The sequence below is a fragment of the Pavona decussata genome, unplaced genomic scaffold (assembly GCF_977016875.1).
Source record: "Pavona decussata unplaced genomic scaffold, jaPavDecu1.1 SCAFFOLD_169, whole genome shotgun sequence".
NCBI lineage: Eukaryota > Metazoa > Cnidaria > Anthozoa > Scleractinia > Agariciidae > Pavona > Pavona decussata.
The window spans coordinates 1,333,419-1,360,055 of NW_028145580.1; the positions used below are offsets into that span (position 1 = coordinate 1,333,419).

General features: G+C 39.3%; 2 protein-coding genes and 1 long non-coding RNA gene across 3 annotated transcripts; 1 reads left to right on the forward strand and 2 right to left on the reverse strand.

Moving 5' to 3' along the window:
• Positions 1-1,680: 1,680 nt before the first annotated feature.
• Positions 1,681-4,407, reverse strand: LOC146464124 (uncharacterized). The gene is made up of 2 exons (XM_085083751.1): positions 4,267-4,407; positions 1,681-2,160 (listed from the first exon to the last, which is right to left on the reverse strand). The coding sequence occupies exons 1-2, from the start codon at positions 4,405-4,407 to the stop codon at positions 1,681-1,683; spliced, it is 621 nt and encodes a 206-aa protein (XP_084939877.1).
• A 7,309-nt stretch (positions 4,408-11,716) lies between these two features.
• On the forward strand, positions 11,717-24,681 carry LOC146464125 (arrestin domain-containing protein 3-like). The gene is made up of 5 exons (XM_085083714.1): positions 11,717-12,320; positions 17,356-17,600; positions 18,664-18,871; positions 19,339-19,499; positions 22,109-24,681. The coding sequence occupies exons 1-5, from the start codon at positions 12,074-12,076 to the stop codon at positions 22,511-22,513; spliced, it is 1,266 nt and encodes a 421-aa protein (XP_084939840.1). The 5' UTR covers positions 11,717-12,073; the 3' UTR covers positions 22,514-24,681.
• LOC146464126 (uncharacterized) lies at positions 20,200-21,677 on the reverse strand. Its single transcript, XR_014856735.1, has 3 exons — positions 20,983-21,677; positions 20,673-20,750; positions 20,200-20,302 (listed from the first exon to the last, which is right to left on the reverse strand). It is a non-coding gene; the product is annotated as an uncharacterized LOC146464126 (long non-coding RNA).
• Positions 24,682-26,637: the final 1,956 nt, after the last annotated feature.

Sequence of the window (26,637 nt, forward strand, 5' to 3'; positions counted from 1 at the left end):
ACAAATTTTGCATGTGTAAAGATATTTCGTTTGTAGTAAAATTGATAATCGTAGTCTGCATTGATGGGGTTTTGATAATGTCGACAATGAGATCTCTTCAAATGAGTTTAAAACAATCAATTCATGTGAGAGTTGAATCTTTGTCTTATATATACCACCTTAACGCTTTTGTATAGAAATTTATCGATTCATTACGGTGTAAAAAGGTGTGTTGTAACGAGTCTTGAGTAGGACATAAAGAACATGTGTCATCAGTGACCAGTTTGCATTTCTTCAATTCTTTCCCAGTCGGATAATCCTATGGAGAATTTTAAAAGAAAACTGTCTAAGTTTATTGTCTTTGGATGACTTCTGAGAAGGGCTGATACATTACTTTTCTTTTAATTTTGTCTCTTTTGTTGCTCCATAAAAGGGAGAAGAGGTGACTTTTGAACTCCATTTATCACTGAGTCAGGGACACTTACCATAGACGCAGACTAGATTGATTGAGAGGCACCCAAAGCTTTGGCTAAAAGGGATTTACCACACAACGTAAGATCTCGTGACTGCCATAAATTTAATTTTGTTTTCAATTTTCGAATTTTCATGAAGGGATTGGCATCATTGTTCTTATTCACATTGTATGACAGATATGTTCCAAGTATTTTAATTGGGTCTTTAGTAGCGCGAAATTCTAATATGTTGGTAGTTTTCTGCTTTGAGATGCCAATCCACATCGCTTTGTTTTCTTGTTTTTTTTTTCTTTACAATTTTAAGCTGGAAATGATTCCAAAGTTATCAATGATTTGTAAAGCACAGTTAAGAGAATTTGTGTCGGTAGTAATAAGAGTAGTATCATCGGCAAATGGTGATATTTTTGCCTCTTGAAAGTTAGGGAGAGGTATACATTATATTTATTTTTTATGTATTTATTCGTTTAGGACCGGAACGATTCCAAAATGGGACAACTGTTTTTGCAGGTCCAAAAATCGGACCAGAGTGGGAACGAACAGCCGGTGTGGATGGCAGAAAGAGGTCTATCCTGTCCAATTTTGGAATTTGGATTGGGCCCCGTGTGAACATAGCATTAGAGATCCCATTAAAAAAAATTGTTCCTTGTATAAACGGTTTGTGTTGTTGCGTGACTTTATTAAGTCAGTTTATTTGTTTTAATTTACTTCCCAGCTTTCCTCCGCTTCCCTCCGTGACATATAAAGTACACATAAACAAGAATTGGATACAATTTGCCTCTTTGTTGAATTTTCAGAGCTGGTGCTTTAGAAATGTTATCAATTTGTACGGCTAAGACAATTTTAAAACGATGAAATCAATATCACGTAATACCCCCATACCCACCCCCACCCCCCCAAAAAAATCAAACAAAAAAGCAAATATTCGCGACAAGCTAGAGATCAAAATATTTTTGTTTGTTTCATCACACATAAATATTACACACTGCACATACAAAGGAGGTTTGGTGACTGGGAAGCCTGAATTTGAAGCCAGGGGCTTATAACGTCCAGGCTCCCCCAACCTTAGGATATGACAAAACAGAGTGACAAGAAACAAGAAATATTAGTGATAGGAACCGACGTTTCGGTGCATCTTGCGCCATTATCAAGGTTACATAATTAATGATAAAAAAGCGGTTTGTAAAAACGCTAAGTTGAAGCGAATTTGCATAACATAGTGGCAAGCTAATTACTTAAACACTTTAGCACGAAGAGAATCGGACTGCACATTCAATGTTGGCTTAAGCTCTTGAATATACATCATTTCATTAACAAGGCAGTCAAATTTGTTCATGCATTTCTTGATTACATTGAAGCGTGCTAAGAAATTGTTCGGAACAGCAGTGTTATGTTCTTTGTAGTAATGCTTGCAGATTGATGACGCCTTTTGACGGTGTCCCTCAACGCGCGTGTGAAGGTGGCCCTTTGTATACCCAACATAACCTGCATCACACAGGTCACACTTGAATAAATAAACAACACATTGCTGGGTTACAATGTTGGGCTTGGGCTCACGCAGGCTTAGATCTTGATTAAGCTTACGGCTAGTAAACACGGGTTGAATGGTCTTTCCCACCTTGCTGCTAAGATCTCTAAGTTGCCGTTTGACAGACACTGCAGCATCCTGATCTTTATAGGGGATAGCTATCCGGATGACGTCATCGGTATGCTGTCATCGGTACGCTGCGACTCTCGAGGTGATAAACTTGTTGATGACAGAATCAATAAGGCCCGGTTCATACGTCGAACTTTACATGAGCCGAACCTAATCATTTGGTTCGGCGCATGTAAAGATCGACGTATGAATCAGTTAGGATCGACGGATTGGTATTTGGGTCGACCCGCCGTTCTATTCGACTGCGCCAGTCGAATAGAACGGCAAAAGTCAGACGTCGAACTTTTCATGTGCCGAACCAAATGCATACGTTACGTATAATTTATATAAATTATATCTATCCCAGAGTTCTGTGTATTCCATCGACGTGGCATGTGTGCAAAGGACTTCATTCTGAACAAGATGGCGGGAAAAGAGGAATGTGCTTGTTCTTCCTGTTTCGAAACAACTGAATATACTTGTCTGATTTGCCAAAGATTTGAAAAAAAGAATCTATTCTTGAAGTGCACACGCACTTCAAACCGACAGAAACTTTCCAATACAGGCTTCAACAAAGGCGAAGCGTCAAGACTTCTCAGAACAAAATCTTCAAAAACAACATTTGAAGAAAACATTACTCTATTCAAACAGAGATTACTCAAAAATGGTTACCTCGATAACCTTATAATAAAACTCTTTCAGAAGTCAACCTCCGCGAAAGAATGTCGGCATTACAAAACAAACTAAAAACCCGCAAAAATATTTTGAGGTTTGTTATATGGAATATCGCCCTTCTGCGCCTAACCCAAAACAATTCAGATGAGTAAATACAGGAGCCATAATCAGGGATGGAGACCGTAAGCTTGGGGTCCACGCGTTCTCATGAGTTGTACCAAAAAAATCTAGTTTTAGAAAAAATCGCCCCCCCCCCTCCACGTCATAAACCCGCGTGAATACACGCAAATTTGCGTGGGGCTACTACCTTATATGTGACACGGAAAGCAGCTGAGAAAAAATTCACTTAAGATAAAAAAAGTCCTTACCTGTCTGAGTACATGTCCGTAGAGTGGAAGCTTTTTTCATTCATTCAAAAGTAGCAACGCACGCAGCGCCACCGTTTTGGCGCCTTTTTGACTATACTATGAGAGTCATGTGATCAATAGGCCGCTTATTCCAACTTTTCCCGTCTTCTTTCAATTGTTACCTTTTTTTTTTTTGTGAGAGTCTAATTCCTTAAATGTGGGCACTGAGGAGATATTCCCTGGCAGCATTTTAAAGTTTGGACGCCATTTTGAACGGGTAGAAAAAATTTTCAATTTCTCCACGCGCGATCCTGGCCGTTAACACGCGTGCGCGCACGCGCGTATGGCGTAATTTTTTTCTAAAAATAGATTTTTTTTGGTACAAAACCGATGACATGGAGACAGGCCCACAAGTCAAAATGGCATCTCGTTACGGTCTCCATCCCTGATTACATGGCTCCTGGTGAATGACACTTGACAGAAAATTTGCCTCTGCTATAAAGGGAGATCTACAAAGACCCTTCCTTACTTTCGTACAAAAAAGGGAGATCTTTGAAAGACGTATTCGTAAGAGCAAATTAGCTTTAAAGGTCATATTCTTCCTATCTCGACCAGTAGAAGCCGTGTTTGGCCTGTCTTTATTATTTTACCAAACAAGCTCTGCCATGTCAGAATTCATCTTTCCCGCCATTTTGAATCTTGTTGAGTAAAAACAACAACCGCTGACCACGAAAATATACTTTCTCACTTTAGCTTTAATTAAGTTCGACTTCAGTTGGGTTCGACGTCTGAATCAACTGCCGAACTTAATTATTTGGGTCGACCTTAATAGGTGTTAGGTTCAGCTCATGTAAAGTTCGACGTATGAACCGGGCCTAAGGTGATTCGGATACCTCAGCTTTCGGAAAACTCCTCTCAAGCGTTCACACTCCTCTGAGAAATGTGTCCAAGATGATGATAGCCGGTACGCGCGATCAAGCATGGTGACGAGCAAACCCTGTTTGTAGCGGCTGTCCACATGGCTATGATAGTGCAGGAGAAGACCTGTGTTTGTCGGCTTAACGTAAACCTTTGTTTCAACACATGGTGCGCGATTTAGAAGCTGTAGGCCAAGGAAAGGGAGCATCCCATTTTCCTCTACCTCCATAGTGAAACTTACGGCGCTATGGGCGTGATTCAAGATATCCAGAAATGCTGTGGCTGTCGCCAGATCTGGCATCTTGACCAGAGTGTCATCCACGTAGCGGCGGTAAAAATCTGGGAGTTTTCCTTGACTTTTCAGGGATACCGATGACGTCATCCGGATAGCTATCCCCTATAAAGATCAGGATGCTGCAGTGTCTGTCAAACGGCAACTTAGAGATCTTAGCAGCAAGGTGGGAAAGACCATTCAACCCGTGTTTACTAGCCGTAAGCTTAATCAAGATCTAAGCCTACGTGAGCCCAAGCCCAACATTGTAACCCAGCAATGTGTTGTTTATTTATTCAAGTGTGACCTGTGTGATGCAGGTTATGTTGGGTATACAAAGGGCCACCTTCACACGCGCGTTGAGGGACACCGTCAAAAGGCGTCATCAATCTGCAAGCATTACTACAAAGAACATAACACTGCTGTTCCGAACAATTTCTTAGCACGCTTCAATGTAATCAAGAAATGCATGAACAAATTTGACTGCCTTGTTAATGAAATGATGTATATTCAAGAGCTTAAGCCAACATTGAATGTGCAGTCCGATTCTCTTCGTGCTAAAGTGTTTAAGTAATTAGCTTGCCACTATGTTATGCAAATTCGCTTCAACTTAGCGTTTTTACAAACCGCTTTTTTATCATTAATTATGTAACCTTGATAATGGCGCAAGATGCACCGAAACGTCGGTTCCTATCACTAATATTTCTTGTTTCATGTATTTCTAAATCATTTCTTTTTAGAGTGACAAGAGGCAAAAAATTTACCATACGAGCTAATTACAAGGAGGAACAATATAATCATTACTAACATTAGTTAAGCCACACGCGCGTTGAGGGACACCGTCAAAAGGCGTCATCAATCTGCAAGCATTACTACAAAGAACATAACACTGCTGTTCCGAACAATTTCTTAGCACGCTTCAATGTAATCAAGAAATGCATGAACAAATTTGACTGCCTTGTTAATGAAATGATGTATATTCAAGAGCTTAAGCCAACATTGAATGTGCAGTCCGATTCTCTTCGTGCTAAAGTGTTTAAGTAATTAGCTTGCCACTATGTTATGCAAATTCGCTTCAACTTAGCGTTTTTACAAACCGCTTTTTTATCATTAATTATGTAACCTTGATAATGGCGCAAGATGCACCGAAACGTCGGTTCCTATCACTAATATTTCTTGTTTCATGTATTTCTAAATCATTTCTTTTTAGAGTGACAAGAGGCAAAAAATTTACCATACGAGCTAATTACAAGGAGGAACAATATAATCATTACTAACATTAGTTAAGCCTGGTTTACACGAACGACGCAAGCATAAGCATAAGCACAAGTAGAAGCACAAGGATGTTTACACGTGCGATAAGCATAAGCATAAGGTGGCATACGCAAGCGCAGAAGCATAAACTTTTAGCGCAAGCGCGCGGCCGGGCTGCCTTTTGGTGCGAGATTTGATTCCAACATGGCGGAAAATGGCAACGCATGAGTAACTAGAATGTATTTCTAGAATTTCTTTCAATGTGGTAGGCTTTTGGAAACGTGCACTTTTATCGAATTCATCCCCCAAGCACTCGGATATGTCTACGCTCTCAATAGCAAGTAACACTTGAGTGGCAAGGACAGCCTGAAGTTCCTCTAGCTCTGCAGTATACTGGCTCATAGCCGGAGTAAATGAGCCATCAAAACAACAAAGAATAAACAAAGCTCCAAAGAAAGAAAAGCATTGTTATTCATAAAATTCTACCAACATAACGGCGACATCCAAAACAAAATAACAACGTAATTCCCAAGTGTGAATGACAAAATTAAAATATGCTAATAAACAGAATAAACAGAATCTGCATAAAAATTCTTCGCGTATGTGACCATGTTCTAAGACGGTTAGACAATGAACGCTCGTGTCCTATGGGATATAGCGTCTCTGTTCTGTCGCACTTTGTAATAATCGTTGCACTTTGTAATACCTGTCGCACTTTGTAATAAAACTGTCACACTTTGTAATACCTGTCGCACTTTGTAATAACACTTGTCATACTTTGTAATAAAAATAGCTGTCGCACTTTGTAACAACAAGTTGTCGCACTTTGTAATAAATGAAGCTGTCGCACTTTGTAAGATAGAAGTGCCACTCGGGCTACGCCCTCGTGGCTTTCTGTCTGTGCTCGAGGTATAGAACACTCGCGTTCATTGTTTAACCCTGACGTATCCGACGAGCACTCATGGAATAATTGTTAACTATACTCTATGAAAGGATCCGAAGTATTTTTAGCGATAAATAACAATAAAGTATAATTCGCTTGGATATAGCAAGCACTGAAAATCAATCCAAACTCGAATTCACTTCTAGAAACGCGTTTGTTACCTCAGACATACGAAGAGAAAAATTCTTTTAAATTATATTTTATGTAACATTTATTTATCGGGGAGATGTCCAGTTCAGCAGGGCTGGTTTAAATAGAGTCCTGTATTTACACTCAACAAAATATTAAATTAGGGCACGATTTACATTGAAATAAGACATAAATATGTACAAAATTGCCAACTAAAAAAGGTGGAACAATAATCATTGACATTTAAAGAAGTTGGGGAGAGCTCTTTTGAATTCAGAGGAGTTTTCCATCGAATCAAAGTTTGTAAAAAAACTCTATAAGCTATAGAGGCGCTATCCTTTGGAACGCTGTCTCGACTCACTTTACAGACCAGTTTGCTGATTTTTATCGTAAAGTGAAAAAGGACTCTTATTTTAAGGAACTTGATTTTAGCGCACAGTCGGCCCAGTCGCTGTCGAGGCACTACCAAGATTCCGAATGCTACTGAATATTTTACATTTTATGCCTTAATTGCTGTAGTCAATTGCTTTCTGTTCTGTATGTAATGTTATCACCATTTTAATATAGTTTTATACTGTAGTCAGTTATTTTCACACGACCCCACAAGCTCTGAGCTTTAAACCCCATCGTGTTTAAATAAAGGATATGTATGTATGTATGTATGTATGTATGTATGTATGTATGTATGTATGTATGTATGTATGTATGTATGTATGTATGTATGTATAATTCTTGACAGAAGTTCAGGCTTCAGGAGTTTTCATCGTTTATTGCGACAATACTGTTTCGTATGGTTCGAAGTTATCGGACCACACTCATCAGGCAATTTTTAACGACTGACTTTTCAAATAACAGGCTGGCAGTAAAATATGGGTGGTTACTATAGAGATGCGTTATATTCAGTAGAGTATCTAGGTAACAGATGCATCGTGCCTTAGTTGCATCTGTTACCTAGATAGAGTTCATTGAATTCCTTGCTTCTGTTTTAGGACAGAAGTTGCCCTAACTTGTCGCTGACATTGACAGTGACGAAATTTAGCACACTGTGCAAAAACTTAGTTCTTATAATCTACTAATACACCGTTTTTAGAGGCACCTCCCGAAGTGCCTACTGTGTAAAAGATATCCTTTGGACCCCTCCAATCGAAAATCCTGGGTCCGCCTATTAACACCTTCACTTTGAATTACAATAAACTTCAGATGATAAGCCCAGCTGTCAGTGTAAAACAACAAACAAACGGGGGAAAGTCTTCCTGAATTTGATATTTTCGAAATTCAGTCAGCTGCAAACAAGGCACAGGGAAAACATGAACACCTGGAAATTTTTGCCGAAAGTAAGACATTTAGACACAATTTGTTTAACCCTATTTAGAACGGGCTTTCTTTTTTCTTACTTTTAAACTCTGACGGTTTTTCCCTGAAAATAACTGATACTTGCAAGAAAATCAGTCACGTGACTGTGTTCGACGAAATTCTTTCTTTCAGTGGAGTATAATTTTTGCAATCGTGGCTTGGAAATTTGCTGTTTATAGTTGAACGGAGTATCAGATCGCAACACACTGATTCGCTGATTCGTTCCCAGGCGTCTCCCCCTCATCCAACGTGGTGCGCATGGTGTTGTGGTATACTGTTGCGTCCTTCTTTCTCTCCTCCACAGAGGCTGCTTTATGAAAAAGGACCGAAAAGTCGGAAATGAGAAGAAAGACAGAAATGGAGAAAAAGGGGCCGCGGGGAATGGCATCCCCCGCGCTTCTCGTTATTTCACTCGCTCCAGTCTCTTATTTGTCTCCGCTCGAGCGCGAACGAGGCCTCAACTGAGGACAGAGCGTCCTTCCTATCAAGCCGTTCGTCCCTGGTTTCACGCTTTATCTACGAAATACGTTGGCGCCTGCAGCTGAGGTAGGTCGACTCGTTCGGACAGCCTGGACACGTGGTCAATGACGACGCAAAATCGATCACTGATTGATATCGAAAAATGTCCAATATCGGTAAATATCGTGCTCTTATCGTATCGAATATGAAAACCTGCATCGGTCGCCTTTAAACTGGTGGCCCAAATTGACTCAATCTAACAGTACTTTCTTGTAGCCGGGTGTCGCTTATTATGTAGGACCCAGTTGATCAAAGCCTGATTAAGTTAATCCTGGGTTAACGCGAACTTTGATTCGAGTTCAATTACTAATAATAAATAGGGATTCTTCAAAAATGTTTTTTGTCCCTCAGTTTTGACGCATATTTTTCTTTTAACGTTACTTAAAATTATATTCATAATGAGCGAGATGAAAATCTTGTTTAACTTTTAATCGTGGATTATCGTTCATCGACTTTCGAAAAATCGGGCCCCGGGGCCAGTTTCTCGAAAGTCCCAGTAACTTACCGGGCCCGATAAGTGTCTTTGGTGATAAATATTTCTTAACAAAAGTCAATTTTTGTTAGCTTTGAATACTAAATTTTAAAATTTTATAATTCTATGAAAACATTGACCAAGTACCATGTCTATAATCACTGTGTAATCGGCGACAAAATATTTAAAATATACTTATTGGGCCCGGTAAGTTACCGGGACTTTCGAGAAACGGGCCCCTGAACGCTAAAATCTGAGTCAACTTGTGAGTCTCAATAAAATCCTAAATTGCGACAGAACAGTTACTGCGAAAGCTAAACAGCTAAACAGCAGTGCTTTCCAGCGGTGCTGTTTAGACATGCAAATATAATTTGAAAAGAAAAAAAGTTGTTATGTGCGCACAGTAATTGTTGAATGCCCTCACGTGCAAAAGGGTGAAGCTAGATCAACTTGAAAAAAATCCGTATTGTCTTTAAATTTCGCTTATAGCGAATTCGTTTTATTTTTGTTAAGCGTGTTTGTTTAATTGTAGTGATTTACTTCTTCATTCTCGGAAACAACTTCACATTTAACATTTTGATCGTTTCACAAGGCATTAAGTCACCATTCATAATCAGTTAGTAGCTTCCATCATTTGAGTAGCAATAGGTTGAAGCAGTCGAATTCTGTTCTATACTGGTTATGCGAAAGAAATCCTTAAGTATGTCCATACCCTGCGTAGCTGGTGGTTTTGTTCGCGCGGAGTCAACCGTTTTGGTGGCGAAGAGATGCTATAAGGAGCGGCGAAGCCGCGAGAGGAATGAGGAGGAGGCCACTTGTTGAGGTGGCTCAGCCGCCAAAACTTTTGACCCCGCTTGAACGAAACCGCCAGCTACGTAAGTTAGTATATGTCCAGTAATTTGAGAGTAAGGATCCGCCTGTGAAAGAGGATGCCCTATACACGTTCCACCAGATGGTAGGAGGAAGTTAGGACGTCCACAAATACTGTATTTGCATTTATTCACCTTCAAACCCTCCTGGGAGATATTGAAGGGATGCTACCGCCAAAGCGAGTTGCTTCACCTACCCAAGATTATTGCAGCTGGACTGGGAAGCCTGTGGTCGCCTGCTCCGCAGCCGACCGATGATGATCGTCTTATGTAATGCTGCAAGAATATCGAGCAATATCTGTAATATCGATGAAAAATGCAGTTACGAGAAGTTCTTTTTTCAAACAGTAAACTAATACTCATGACATATATCTGAGCTGATTTTCCAAAAAGGGGCCACAAACTGAAAGGACCCACATCTAGCAGTAACCCCTCCCCTGACACCCACCGCTGGCTGGACTGCCCCAAAATACACTGTACTGTGAGAGCTTGCCTAGATTAATCTTTTGCGCTAAAAGAAACGAACATGTTCTTTAAAGACTTTAAAAAGAAGTCTCTTTGACTGGAGAAAAAGTGAAAAAATTCAGTCGGGACAACATAACCAGCCATTTTATCCCCTCCCCGCCTCCCCGCCTCCCCGTCACTTTAGACTTCTGACCCCCTCTAATGCCATTGGTCATAAAGGCCAGACAGTGACCAGTGTACTGGTGTATCAGGTGACGCGGCCCCCCCCCCCCCCCCCCCGCCCCTCAAGTTTAACCCGGGGCAAGGCGTCGAACTGCTTGGCTTTTTGTACAAGTTTTCAGCTCAAAGGCAGACTTATCTTTCTTTGAGCTGAAAACTTGTAGCCACCTTTTGGAAAATCACTTCAGATATACATACAACATTGCAACGCTTATAACATAAAGCAAGACTAGTTTGTCTTTTATCGAGGGCCCTTCTCGGGACTCCTCCGGATATGATCGATAAAACGTCGTACCGTGTGCACTACATTAAAAAATCTCGTCAAGGAGACCAAACTAATATTTGGTCGATATGATTTGTGCGGCCACGAATAAAAACTGACTCAAGAGCGTAAGGAATTTGTACTCTCAGTTTGGGACACAAGTCTTTGAGTAGTTAAAGAAAAAAGTGGTTATAGAATTCCTGCCTCTCCCCGTAAACCCTCGCAGGCGGACTTGCAAATTCAAATGTACCATGGTGGGGTTGAGCAGCTCATAGGTACAAACTCTCCTCATCGGCTGGTTGGAAAGAGTGCAAATGTGTGGCCTGCCTCTTGAAGGCAGTAGGCACATCCACATCAAGACATGTTTTCTCTTCCTTTAAAGTTTGAATACAGCGACAAAATTACACATCTGAAAACTCGTCCAGTTTTGTCCCAGGTACGACTCCTCCGTTTTCTAAGTGAACTATGTGAAATGGCCCAGGTTTCTGTCTCGGTGCGAATTTTGAGTGTGATCCGCGCGCGTTTTGGTCGTTTAGCCAGTCCCATGCAAGTGCCACGTAAGTGCTCCGGAAATCCACCTGCCGTTTATTTACTTTTCGGGCTGCCTTTTCGTGACTGACTGCAGTGACCGCACGAAGACGAAAAGCTTTTCTCTTGTCTGTAACTCCAAGCTAAAGAAAAACGAATATCGCAGCTTTTTACACTAAGTCTGAAGCGTACAAGCGTATCAACATACCGCGTGTGTTCGGTTATCCAAACAAAAGGGTTCTTTGTCACGGAAACGTTCCGGACAGATGCACAAAAAGACTGATAACGACTATTGTTTAAGCATATCAACATATACATGCCCTGCGCGTCATCACGTAACAGGAGAGAAACTAGTTGAGCTATAAATTATAGTATATTATAGTATAACATACTTACAACAGGAACAGAGAGGAAGCAGAAAAACAACGACCAACCGATGTCTTATTTATTACCAGCAGCGAAAAGAAACGCGTCAATTTGTTTTTCAAAAAAATGATAATTGAAATTCTGTCTCTTTGTTGAGTGGAAAATTCATAACAAAACCAAAGAGGCGAATTAATTTACATTCTAGACATAGTCCGGAGAAGTGTAAATTAATAGGCGTTTGCTAAGGAAATATCAAGCGCTATTTTCGGAAGGTTTCCCAAAATAATGGTATTGGTAGTCCGGCGGGCAGTGTCATAACACCATCTGCCGCTCGCGTTGTTCAGAGGTTTATCCGGAAGGACGCTGGCGAAGTACATTTCGATTTAATCGCGTCGAGAATGGCTTCAAGCACTATCGAAACATTCGAAGTTAAACTCGATGAAGTGAACAGAGTTTTCTATCCCGGGGACAGTGTTTGCGGCCGAGTCAATTTGACACTTAAGGAGGATTTAAAACTCAAGGAATTGCGACTGGAATGCAGAGGGGAAGCGTATGTGAACTGGCCAGAATATTCAGGTAGCTACACAAGATATCATTACAACAGGGAAAGGTACTTCAACACAATGGCCGTCGTTTTGGGCGGAGGTAAGCCAGTTTAAAAGACATCTGAGCTGAAAACGTTTCGCTTAAACAAAAAGTTATAAGTGCACGTTTCAAGTTTGATATTGCCCGGAAAAAAATCAGTGCACATTTCGTATTCAAAACAAGCCGAGCACCACAGGAAAGCCCTGCTTGGTAAAGGCTTTATTGAAAAGCCACTCTTGAGATGAATGTCATCTCGAGGCCGAAGTACTAGTCATAGTAATTGAATGGAGATTTAATTCTTTGTTTTGAGCAAACATTGTGGTCATCAAGAGTTTTATTAACGGGCATATTGGATATTTTTTCTCGAAGAATGTGCAATTATTTTTAGCCATCAGTTGCTTCAGGCTGATACACAATATTATGTAGATTACCAAGACTCCAATTTGGAAACGGAGACAGTTAAATGGCGAAAACAGGTCCCGAAATCTACGGGGAGCTTCACTCAGCTTTTAGCTTCCGAATCTCAAATGTGAACGATAAGATAAATATTTTATACAGAAAGTCTTTGTTTTGGAATTCATTTAATTTAAATACTGATGTCAAGCCCAAATGTCTTGCAATCTGAGACCATCTTGGCAAAGCTGGTTTATTTAGTCAGTGCGCGCGCAAACGAAACTGCGTGTACTGATTTTTTGAATCTTCCATCAAAGCCTTTAACTCAAAAGTGCGATTTTGAGTCCAATTTCGGCGCCGGAACATTTAATTCTCAAACCAGCGTAAGGAAAGGAAACCATAAAACGATGTTTGCTATTAGTTGCTGCCACTTTATATGAATAATTGATACTGATAAATTACGGCATAACTTTATATTTCGATATGAGCTTTATGGCTGTCGGAAAATTAGATCTATCAGTATTTTCCCATTCAAGCATACATTATTGACAAAAAAGAAAAATAAACAAAGATCCAGCCAACTGGCAGTCTTTGAAAAGGGACAAACATGTTTTCAAAATCACTAGCTGAGTTGTAGTGATCAGGATTGTGAGAGGAAAATCTTAAATTTCATTTATTCGCTATAGTTACCATATTTTTATCTCAACGTATTTACATAAAATGTCGTTAAAAGGTGGCTACTTTAATTATTTGCCGATAGCCTTTTCAAGTTTCCGAGCGAAATTTGATCAAGGCTTTTATATTTATCAGCCCTTATAGTAGTCATTACCCACTGATTCTTTGATCTGTTTAATATATTTGGTATGAAAATTTCAGCTATCGCACTATCAAGCATAAAAATACTAAATGTTCGTACAGGCGAACGTCAATCAGTTGTCTGTCCTTAGAATAGTATTTATTTCAGATTATTTTGAAGAACATCAACCGATGATTAAAGTGGAATAATCAGCACCCAAGGAATAATCTGGAGTTCGGTCGTTCATACTGGTTTTGACTCATGGTCATCAGTCGAATTTCAAACATTGTTATAGTGATCAATTGCCTTCTAATATCACTACAACTACTTTAGCTAATTTAACGAGCCATTTTTTATATTATGCATTACATATACTGATAGAGAGGCCGTATTTCTTATCACTCCGGAACACTCACTTGAGAGAATGTTGACAGAGATATTATAAAGAGATGATATGTATATATGTGATTGTCGTATTGAATCACTATAACTATTTCTTATCTAATATGAAGGTTTTACCAAACAAATATTACTTTCCGCTATTTCGTTTGGCACCAACGTTGGCTGACTTTCAAGACACAGAGCATTTTTTCCCGCCAGAATAAAATTACCTAGGTAGAAGGAGCCATCAGTTTCATAGTATTTTCAAATTGTGCCGGGGCCTTCCTTTACCAGCTGACATGCACTAGGTGATCTATTGAAAACCAAAAAAAAATCATAACTTGATAATTTTATCAAGTCGACTCACACCACGAGATATTTTTAAACTTTAAAATTGTCTTTTTCCCATGCAGTGAGTTTACCCGAAAATTCTTAGCCCTATAACTACGGACATTAAAAAATATATATATTATCAAGGATCCTGATTATCTATTCCTCACTAATTTGTTTCCAGTGGAAAAAAGGTAAATGTTTGAAAAATTTACATTTGTTTTGAAATGTCCATGTTCGAAAAGGCTTTTAAAAAATCTGAAAGCATCATAGAAACTGAGTGACTTGTTCAATGATACCTTTGATTTGAATAGTGACACTTCAGGATATATTGGCAAGTTGTAAACTGATAAAATGTATCATGAGCTTTCATTCAAGAAGCAAAAAGGTGAAAACTTTAAAAAACGAAGTTGTAGTGCAAGTGTCGAGGACAGGGATTGCTCAAAAATAGTATAAACATCAAACACCAAAAATATTTCATCCTATTATCTTGGAAGTTTATATTATTCATCTCCTGTTAAGATCGACAGATTCAAGAGCGTCACAGACGTTTGCTTTCAACAATAGATTTTAGTCCACTTGAGGTTGAACTTTGGACATTTCATCTCCTTTAATTGTTGATTAATGGATTCATGACTTTGATACGTGTGTGGCATTATAAATAAGCAAAATATGATGCACCGACTGAGATAAGATAAGCTATCTTTACCCCAGTAGCTTATACCAAACGTATAAGTATATCAGGGGGATTGTTTATTCTCGTGCATGTTTGGTTCACATCAGCGTAACCGTATATCATGATCATGACGACACGAGCGACTTACGCACTCACGCGTACGTCTCTCCCCTCGAATATCGTGCTCGCTCAGGTCTACCCCCCGGATTTTTGAGCAAAGAGAGAGACTGCTCGTAGTCTGCAGTTTTTACGAAGGGATTTTCGAGATGTTGTCACGTGATATAACTAGTGTGGTGGATATGTGGGTTACAGGAACCGACTTGAAAATAAACGCGTTCCATTCACTTTTTTTTTCACGTAACTGGCGAAATTATAAACACAATCAACTTACATCGTCGAAAGTGGACCCAAGTAGAATTGGCTGAATGGAATGGAATATACCGGTTGTTCAGATTTTCCGGAATTTTTGGACAGCCTCGCAAGGTATACCCAAAATTCCGAAATTTTATTCGGGAAAATTTCTGTTCCGTTCGAGTCCTCACCAGGAATTTTCGGAATTTTTTTTCTTTTGAATATAAATTAATGGAAAGCGCCCCAAATGGCCCCATTATTACTCAAGAATGTTAGAGGTCGAAACCCCGGAGGTGCATGTGTATCCTTTTCTCTCTTGTCTTCGCCTTTTTATTTAAATTCGACACAGTTCGGTTCCAACAACGTTTTTGTCGGAAATCTGACATGCCTGACACTAGACTTTTCGCTCACTTCATTCAGGAAGTTTTAAAATCCTTTCAGCACCTGTATCAACATGTATATTCTCCTCACTCTCTCCATCTATTTCTTATGGTACCAGTTGGGAGAATTTGCTTGAACATCAGATCACTGATTTCCGTTATTCTTTTAAGTATGACCAAGTAGTGGTATGGTAATGATAGGTTACATGTTGGTCACTAAGGATTAAGGTTACCCGGTACCTTCAGAGGTGTCTTCAGAGGTGTTTCGCGTCCAAGCGATGTAGCGCGTCCGGTTTAAACTGAAGATACCTGAACCCTTATATCAAATTAAAGCTTATAGAGCTGGCTATCCAACTAAACCAATTTTTAGCGCTGTTTTCTCGAATAAATCTTTTTCACTTGGAGGAGCCACTTCAAAGAGCTAAAACTCAAAAGGAATTTGTTCGTTTGCCTTCAAATTTGGACAGTAGCTAGTTTAACATATAAACAACAAAAGCGTGTCTGCGAATTTTTTCTTTCGAAATATTTTTTCTCCGAGAGCGATTTTTGTACGATTACTCCACATTTTTTTCATCTTATTTCGAAAATGCTCTATAACTTTTCACTGCGATTGAATATGGCAAAACGCAGACACGTTTTTTTTAGCGCTTTGGGTCAGGAAACTGAGGGGCAAATTAAATTAGCAAAAAACAAAATTCACTTAGACTTGTAGCTTTAAAAAGGTGATTCGGACGATCGCAATTAGAGGTCGTGAAAAATTCGACAATTTATTTTATTTCAAAATTCTTGGTATGGTTTGATAGTCAGCTCTATAAGCTTTAATTTGATATAGGCGTTTAGGTATCTACAGTTTAAACTGGACGCACTACATCGCTTAAACGCGAGACACCTCTGAAGGTCCGGCAATGAAGCAACCCTCATAAGGTCTGGCGTGATTGGCTTGTAACCCTTCTAGAAAACAATACAACAAACAACAAAACAATACCCTCAACCCTAAAACAGCAGCAGCTGTTACACAGTTGAAACGATACAAGCTAACGAGAGCTGCTACACTGCTGCTTTTTACTACAGCACTATTGCGACCTGCTTCATTCATTTCCCACTTGGGAGGTGACATCTCGCAATTATTTAAAGGTAAACGTGTGTTTTTTTTAAAACAGGTGACATCTGGCAATTATTTAAAGGTAAACGTGTGTTTTTTAAAACAACTCTTCCCACTACGAGTAATGAAGATTTTCCCGAATTCAATCGCCAAATCACAAACTTACATTTCATGTTAAATTTTATCAAGAATTATTCAAATTCGCCTGTGAGATGTGTCACGCTGGAACAAAAATAAAAACATACGAAACTGAGTACCAATGCGTAAATTCACTCGCGCGTGCACTATTGAAGTGGACAAAATCTTAACACGTAGCGATCCATGGCCCATAAGGGCTTGGGGCCCGCTTGAATAGTGAAATATGCATGGAATACGTTTGTTCCACCGTACACTTGAGGTCAAATGACCCGAAGCGGTTCTACCGTACGCGTGTTATTTTAGAATCGTTGGGGATGCGAAGCAGCCCAGGTTCACTGCACAACCATTGTTCGTGGGCCTATATTTTTGTGAAATTATCCAAGTGATAATTTTAATTATATTGATAAGGAATTTACTTTTACTGAAAAATCTCTTTCTACTGTCCTTATCTGTAGGCCTTTCCTTCAACTTCTTGTAACGGCTAACTTTTTACTCGCACTGTTGTCTTTCGCTTCTGAGTGACGTTGTTTCATTTTTGTTTTTGATAGAGAAACAGAAACAGACTGGAATAATCAACGCTTCTTGTATTTCTCAAGGAAGTTACAGTTTTTCCTTCAAGTTTATCATCCCCGACAAATATCTCCCCACGTCTTTCGAAGGTCGCCATGGTAACATACGATACTGGGCCCGCGCAGTCATCGACAGAGGTCTGGGTAAGAATAATGTCAAGACCAAACCTGCACGGTTCCTGATTGGTGATTACGTAGCGCTGGAAGATTTTGAACATGTCTCGGTGAGAGGAGTCGATTAATATTCAGTTAGCTCAATAGTGTCTCCTTACTATGCCGTCCACGCATTCACGCAGTCGTTTATGAAAATAAGAGCAGTGATTCAATGGAAAATTCTAAATTTGGCAAGACGGCAGCGACAAGATGATGAGAGGATGCCAGATTCACGAAGCCCTCCTAAGTTAACTTATGTATTGTTTCTTTACAATAGGCTATTGTTTCTTTACAATAGGCTATTGTTTCTTTACAACAGGCTATTGTTTCTTTACAATAGGCTATTGTTTCTTTACAATAGGCTATTGTTTCTTTATAATAGGCTATTGTTTCTTAACAACAGGCTATTGTTTCTTTACAACAGGCTATTGTTTCTTTACAACAGGCTTTTGTTTCTTAACAATAGGCTATTGTTTCTTTACAATAGGCTATTGTTAATCCAACAAGAGGGCTTTGTGAATATGGCCCCTAGATCCTTAAACTACTTGAGATAATAACTGATTATAGATGTCAAGGCTGATCCTTAGAGCGAGAGTCATGATCCTCGAAGAAGGTTTTGTTTTTCCAACCAAAACATTGGGTATCTTTTTTAAAAGATAAAAAACCCTGTTAAAATAGTTTATTCATCCAACCTTATATGTTTGTTTGTTGTTGTTGTTATTGTTGTTTTTGTTTTGTTTTGTTTTGTTTTTGTTGTTTGTTTGTTTAGGTCTTTATTTTACAGCCGCGGTAAGATCCAGTCTTGTGCTCTATAGAGTGCTTTCACATGACGTCACAGCGGCCATGTTGGTGTCCCAAAACAAAGAAATAGCGGCCATGTTGGTGTTCCAAACTAAACTTCTGGGAATTGAACTCTATTTTTATGCAAATACTTTTTGTTTCAGTAAACCAATATGGCCGGTAGTCACGTGAGTGAAAACGCTCTATAATCTGATGCAATGAAACCCTTGTAACTCTGTAATACGGCCACTAAGGAGGTTTGGATGCAGTAAAAGGTTTAACAGGGAATTGGGTAATTTGTTTTTAAATACTGCAGATAACTTGAATGTGCGCTGTCTGATTGATTCATTTTAGGACGCTCTCATCGAACAAGACTCGCGTGTGACAGGCTGGCCATGTTTTCGATCGGGGACATTGGAGCTGACAGCTGAGACCGATCGAAGCGGTTTCAAGCAAGGGGATGACATACACGTTTCAGTGTTGGTTACCAACGAGACATCGCGTGACGTACCATTCACTGAAGTGTCTCTTGTTCGAAGGACTCTGTTTGTGGATATTAAAGGTAAGAATGTATTGACCTGGAAGACAAAATTACTTGTAGTATAGTCTTTTCAAAACTACGATGTTAATAGGTGGAGATTGCTGAACTGTTCGACATTTTTAATACCTCAAACAAAGTTAACGTGAGCCATAACGTTCAGTCCCTTCAGTTTGCAACCTTCAGCCTTCATCCTTTAGTTTCCCTTTATTTGCGCCATTTAGCTTATTGCTACCAGTTGAAAAGCCTTGGTTTAGGGGCGGTAAGTACTCCAAGGAAGTCTTGTTGGGTGGTTCCTCAATTCTATAAATCCTGGCTCTCTTTCACACCAAATTCGCCATTTTACGTACCCCATTTTCAGCCCTTGGGACCCCTTTCTCGAAAGTCGCAATAACCTACCATGATAGCTTATCTGCGATTTTGCTTGTTTCTAAAGTCCCCGGTGCACGTTTAACAAACTTATACTCGTTTTCCTCTTCTTATTTACCTAGGTGGCAAGACATTTACTGACGACACCATTTGTTGCGTAAGAAAGGAAGGAGTGTTCAGTGGCTTTGAACAGGAATTTCCAAAGGTCTCATTGGCCATCCCTCCTACTACCTACCCTACTCTTATATCATGCAAGTGTATTGCGGTTCTCTACTTCATACTGGTATGTAGTTAACAATTCATTTTTCGTGACTCAATTCGGGATACTGACTTTCTTTTTGTTTGAAGGACTACACCGCAAAACAATCTTTTTTTTCTGTTTAAACTCACAGATCATGACGCTTACGCCGAAAGCGTGAATTCTCGCGCGCGAAAATTTTTCAAAAAATTTAAGGTGGCTCTGAAGCCCTCCCCTAGAATTTCCAGTTTCATAATAAAATTGGTGATCACCAAGCTCGTTTTTTTGTTATAACCAATTACAGGTGAAATTAGGGGTGTTTTAAAGAGGTTATACTGTTTCTATGGTATCTAGTATGTCAAGAAACAGTCCGGCACAGTTATCAAATTTGATAACCGGGACCAAAACAAACTGTTAGCCAATCAAACCGCAAGTTACAGTTCACGTGACATGTTATCATAGCAACCATCTTCTTTCAGTATGATGGCCATTTCAATATGAAAACATTTTGATGGGGCTTCGGTCGCACAGTGATTGTACACAAGGAAAGGTTTAGAATGGGAATTTTGGCCTGACATCAGGAAAATACGGTACAATCTTTGTCCATAATTAACTGACAAAGCTCATTTTGATGTCTATCGAAAGCCTCATAGCGTCGAGGTGGACCGAGGAAATTTATACTCGAGCGGCTTTGGTTGAAGCACAGAATTCCTGAGCGATAGCCGATCAAAAAGAAACACCAATCCCAAGAAAATAACTTCCATCAAAGATGCTTGTTTATTGCATAAACATTAACATGATTTGAACTTCTTGTTGCCGTGCTCCTCTTCTTCTTGTCCCTCGTCAATCTGTATGAATGAAAAAATTTTGCGTTATAGCTAACTTTAAAAATGGGACCTCAAGTAAATTTTGTTTCTTTCTTGTACCAGGGATTTCAAAGGTACGGGAAACGATGATTCGATTGAGCAGCGATGTGTGTTGAGTCGCTTCGATCTGTCCTAGATAATTGCAGATAATTGAAGCGACGTACTGCAATAGAAGTGCACCGGACAAGTCCCGTTAAATTGTTCTTGAAAGGGCGTATTGAGGTTGTTTGTTGTGGCTCAAAGCTCGGACTGTTATGAGTCTGGCATTACACGGGATTAAAACACCAAGCATAAATTTGTAAAAAATAATTACATTTTGGGAAAATCGTAAAATCGTACTGTGAAGGCATACCTCAACATCCGGCATGCCACCTTCATCACCGAGCTCTGAAATCACTCTGTGGCTACTGTCGGCTCGCTGGTTATTAATCTAACGACGAAAACAGAAATAAAAATATTACAGTATGTAAATGTAAGCTTAAATGTATTACCTAGAAAAATACGAATTATTTCCGTTCGTATCCGGTCATATTAGTGACGATACTGAACAAGACAAAGAGATGTAATTGCCATGGAGGCATTTCCGCAACAAAGCGTTCGATAGTTTTCGACTGAGTTGTTTATCAAAATCGTTCCTGGATAACTTAATTTTGAAATCCTACCCTTCATCACTAGACTTTACCGCAGTCCATGAGCTCCTTTTTGTCTCTATTAAGAAAGTATTGTACTCGGCCTATTTGCTTGCCAGCAACATCTCTCAACGTACACGCTTTCTTGGCGCTCTTGGACATCAAGCAAGACAATGTTCGACAATTCCTCCGGTATTTCTTCCACCGAGCTCGAGGGCAACTCGCATTGTAAGTTAAAAAGGATCCCTGTTTCCAAAGGTTAAGAAGCTATTTTCTCTCGGTGGAAATCAGCTGTGGAAATCCATAATGCTGCCTTCATTTGATTTCTAGTCATCCTAGAAGCAAGAGTAATTAACAATGGCGGTCAGTAGCGGAATCAGACCGCAAATCAAAATATCATAGTGCCCTCTTACAATTCTTCATGCCCTCCGATAAATAAGTGTTGAATCGAAAGATATATTAATGAAGATCACGACATTTTTTCTTCGTGTACCACAAAAATCTACAACTACCTTAAAATTGATGGCAAAGACAATAAACATACCTGAAAGGAACTGTCATTTCGTTCCACCTCTTCAAATCGCAAGGGAAGATCTCGCATAATTCTTTCCCGATGGTCGCCATTTTTGCAGGGCCTTGAAGCTTATTGTTCTATCTATGTTCATGCCTGGAATTCTGGGTATGGAACGCGAAAACAACCGAAAAATTACCGAAACAATTGAACTCTCTCCGAAAACTCACCGAGCTCTGGGCTGGCGCCATGTTGTGACGTCACGCGGTTATCAAATTTGATAACTGTGCCGGACTGGAAAACGACCATAGTTTTGTTCGCCAATTTTTAGGGTATTTGATTGACACCATTATTGTTGTATCAACTAAAAGGGAGTGGTAGTATGTATTGATGCGTCAAAGTATAAGTGCTAGAAAATGACGGAAACCTGTGCAAGCCGCCTTAAGTAGCTTCTCTCCCCAGTCTCATTTTCCATTTCCTCGCTCGGTCCAAACTATTCACAACTTAATCAAACAGTAATCAAACAGCAAATTATGGATGTACTTGCATTTCATCTCTGAAGGCTACTCCAAAACAGGAGTTTACTCTTCGCAATTGATCAATTAAAATATATTTTTCACTTTTTTTTTATTCTTCATCTTCTTGCAGATCAGAGCAAAGCTCAAAGGCAAATTCACTAAGGACGGTTACCTAGAAATTCCAATTATCATTGCATCTTCCGATGACCAGTCGGTACTGCAGGCTCAGGAAAACGCACATGTTCAGCCGACTTCCCATCGTCCAAAGCGGGGTAAAGGGACGTTCTTTTGTGTGACAGGAAAGACCAAGGACCAAGTTAACTCAAACCTTGACTTATGCGATGAAGAAGAAGTGGATAGTCTTATAGTCAGCTTTACGTCCAACACAGAAAGAACACGTGCAGATGTTTTTGCGGAAAACGTAGCCAGGTCATCGAACAAGTCAAACTCTAACCACGTACTAACATCAAGCCGGGGATCAAACCCGTTATTTTTCGTCAATGATGGTCAATTTAAGCAAATAAGTATGGTCTGAGATGACAAAGTGCTTTTAGCGGGGGTGGGGGAGGGGTCTCAGGCATATAGAGGGGAGGTGTGAAAACCTTTTTGGTGGTTTTTTCAGTAGGTTGAAATATTTTACAGGGTCATTTTGGGTAATTGAACTCCCCCCCCCCCCCCCCCCTTCCCAGTCTCCCATCCCCTTTAGTCCAGTTTTCGCCTAAAAGGGCTTTTACGATACGATACGATACGATAACTTTATTTGGACACGGTAATTCCATCAGCTACATAATTATCATTATCAACCGTTATAGAAACTCTGCGTCATTTCAACCTCTCCGTCATTAACATACATGAGTACCTCTACTCCCGGAGGTCACAGGTCACAGGCTTTTGCACAAAATGGGCATCTCCGTCGTATTGCACGAATTACAACATACATGATATACTTTATTTAGACTCGAATCGTTTGGAGCTTTTTCGGTATAATCGTCAATTAAACCGACTAAAAGAAAAAGTAATTTCCGTGTTTTAACATAAATGTTGTAAGGTTAAGACCGACGATTATTTGGAATTTATAGCTACGAAGTACTAAGTGATTTGCATTTAAAGCTATTTAATCACAAGTTTAAGTATTAATTTTATAGGCACGTACGAATTTTAATCACTGCATAGATGACAGTTGCAGATGTCAAATGAGATACTACGAATTTTCGAAACAAATTATCTGACAGTAGCAGTGATTCTTAGTTCATTGTGCAAAAAAATCCAGGTTTTTAGTCCGTTATACCTAAATATATTATCTCCAAACTTTGAAGCGTTTACATGTACTCTTGGCAGGGACAGTTTGTTCATTGTACCTCCCCATTGGCATTAGTGTCTCTTAGAGGTCGACGATTTCTGAGAGGCATTGGTGCTAATCCATAAATGGCTGTAGATGAGTATGCACATGTTTTGAATTCTCCTATTGTGTTTAGGTCATGTTGATCTTTCCTGTAGTGTGTCATAGGTACAAGTGTTATCACTAAGGATGCATCTCATGGTCCATTCATTTAGTTTTTCAAGTTTGGAAGCTGCTGTCTTGCCACAGTGCATACATACAATGGAGCGATAGGTGAAGTGATCGACGCAGTATGTAGGACGAATGCAACGAAAGTTTTGCTTTTTTAATTAATCAACATAAAATTTAACCTCATTGTACAATTTGACTGCACGAAGATTGCCATTGGCTTAGAAAATAAGCAATACAAGGGCCTCAAGCAGTTCTTCCTCATTAGGACCACGAAACTCGAGCCCAGCTCCTTACAGAAACCACAGTCGCTCTTCTCCGGTTCCTTTCAGAATTTTTAATATTTTTGTCTGGTCAAAGCGACTGAGCAAAATTTCTTTCAACCCTGGCGTTCCCAGGGTCTCTACTCTTCACGTCCCAGGAATGTGATTTTAGTGATATATATATTTTTTTAATCGCTCTTCTGCTTGCCGACGTTATTTGCTTTATATAATATTCAGCTTGAAGAAACTTTGGAAATCTTGAAATAAAAGGTCTGAGGTAATAAAAGGGCACAGAGGATGTGTCGAGTTAACACAAAAGAACAAGAGAAAGAATATTCCTAGAGCCAGGCGCTTTGTTAGAACTGAATTTTTTTAATGAAAAAATTTAATTTAAATAATTTTAGAAATGAAAAAATATACAATATATCCTTTTATGATCCACTCCCCACTTGAGAAATCTTTCAGTGCAATGAAGCGACTTAGCTTACATAGGTGATTTAACAACGATTAAAATGAACCTATACGTTTGCCATTAGTACAATCTAACAATAAGAACATGAAAAACCATCCTGACAGTCAAATCAAATAAGTCTATCGTCATCAAATCTTTTGTTAAGTTTTGCCGCAACGTTCAAACTAGCTCAAACTGATGCATAGATTTTTTTTTAAGTCGTTCAAACCCTAACACAGTTCTAACATTTTTATGAGAGAAGGTTCGCTGCCCCTTTGGCCGAATTGTGAGTTTTAAATTGTTTCTAGGGTCACGTTTGCTAACATCGATATGTTTCCGTAGATGAAAAGAGAGGTACTCGGGAGTTAACTGAGAACTTGAAGTACGAGATAAAAAATTGGCATGTAACCAGTATATCGTTAGTTAACTTGTAACGCTCATTATGTATCCTTTATTCTTATAAATAAATTGTTCATGAAGCATGTTGTCGTTATTGGTTTAAGTATCCTTGACGCCGGCGAAACTAAGAAACGCGCCACAAAACAATCATGGCTCTGCACATGCGCTATGCGTCTTGGTAAATCTCTGTCGCGTTAATTTAAGTCGTGTTAATTTTTGTGAGCCTTCCGTTTCCGCGCTGTTTATTAAGTGTAACGTTCATTTCCGCGGCCTTAATTTCCATCATTTTAATCCCAAATTCGGGATCTGATCCAGACATTCTTGACACCAAGAAAACAATAAATTTCCTTTTTCCGCGTACTATATTTGAATCTTTCAAACTAAGCTGGCTAAATCATTAATATTGGTGATCCATGGCCCATCTCAGAGGAGGAATTCTCAACATCTGCCTCTTGGATTACGTTAAAAATAGATTTTGAGGCTATATATGAGTCTATAATCTTTCTCCCCGGAGACCTCCTCTGTTTTTCCTTTTAAAATTTCCAGACTTCTTGAATCGCTTCACTCGACTGACATCAGTTTCAAATCCTCCTTGAATTGGTCGAGATTTTTTCGGCCTCACTAAAATAACTATTCGGATAAATTTGGTACTTTGTGTTAATTGTGTTAACCAGTCTCTCATTTTGAAATTTTAGACCCTTTTTCGCGTTAATTTCCTTTATTGGGAAGTAATTTTTCCTTCTATTCGCGTTAATTTAAGTGGCGTTAATTTCAAATGCCTTAATTAACTCAAGAGTTAATTTCCTATAATAAGGGAATACGTGGATTAACAGTAAATAAAGGAAATTAAGGCGAAAAAGGGTGTAAAATTTCAAATTGAGGGACTGGTTAACGCAATAGACCCTTCTCCAAAATGGCGGCCGGAAATTCAAATAAGTTAAAATTAAAAACGTGTACCAGCACTAGAAAGAGCGCTTTTACTTTAGTAACCCTGCAAAGTTTCAGCAAATCACGTGTTATATCAGCTGAGAAAATGTAAGTTAAAAAATGAAAAATTTAAAGACGTTTGTATGACTGGGGGTATGACCTATACCCCCAGTCATACAAACGTCTGTAAATTTGTCAAATTTCATCTTACATTTCCTAAGCTGATATAACACCTAATACGCTGAAACTTTGCCACATTACTAAAGTAAAGGTGCTCTTTTTAGAGCTGGTATCAGTTTTTCATTCAGTTCAATTTTAACTCATTCAAATCTGTTGCCGCCATTTTGGAGAAGGGTCTATTGACACAAAGTTAGGTGAGGGGGTGGGTTGTGGCACTCCGTTACTTGTTAGACCAGAACCGAGATATTTCATTTAATTTCACGGAGACAAGCAAGTCGAGCTTTCGAGAACGGGCCTGCAGCACTTATCTGATTAATTTTAAATTAATTTGCCTTTATAGGCAAATCTGGTAAATTGGAGTCATTTCAAAGTAGCACAAACGAAATTGAATTCACTTTTTAAGTAATATTTTTCCTTGGCATTACTGTCTTCACCGGGATGGGGAATGTAAAAAGTCCCCGACCTGACAGGTTGGGTCAGGAGGTGGAGGAGGGGTGGGGAGGGAAGGGATTAGTATGAAGAAAACTGGTTGAACCATGAGGTGGCCAGAAAAGCAATCGTACTCTGTTGAAGATCATCGTTCCAGACGTGACCCTTCCTGCTAGGCCTTGAGATGATCATTTTACGAGTGGATGTAAAATTCTACAACAAAGAACATCGCACGCCTCCCTCCCTGGCAAGACTTGACCTCGCTAGTCATGTGCCCCGTCTCTTGGGAAAGAAATTAAATCCAATCATGACAAACATACCAAGTTGCAGAAGTCTTAATATGTTATTGCCTACAATGTGTTTCAGACTGTGCCGAAATTGAGTAAATCCTCGTTAGCAATGGAAAAAACATACACGAATACGAATATGAATACTTTAGTTAATGTCGTAATTACACTTAGCTATATACCAGGTGTGCAATGTTGCAACACGTGACAGCTAGG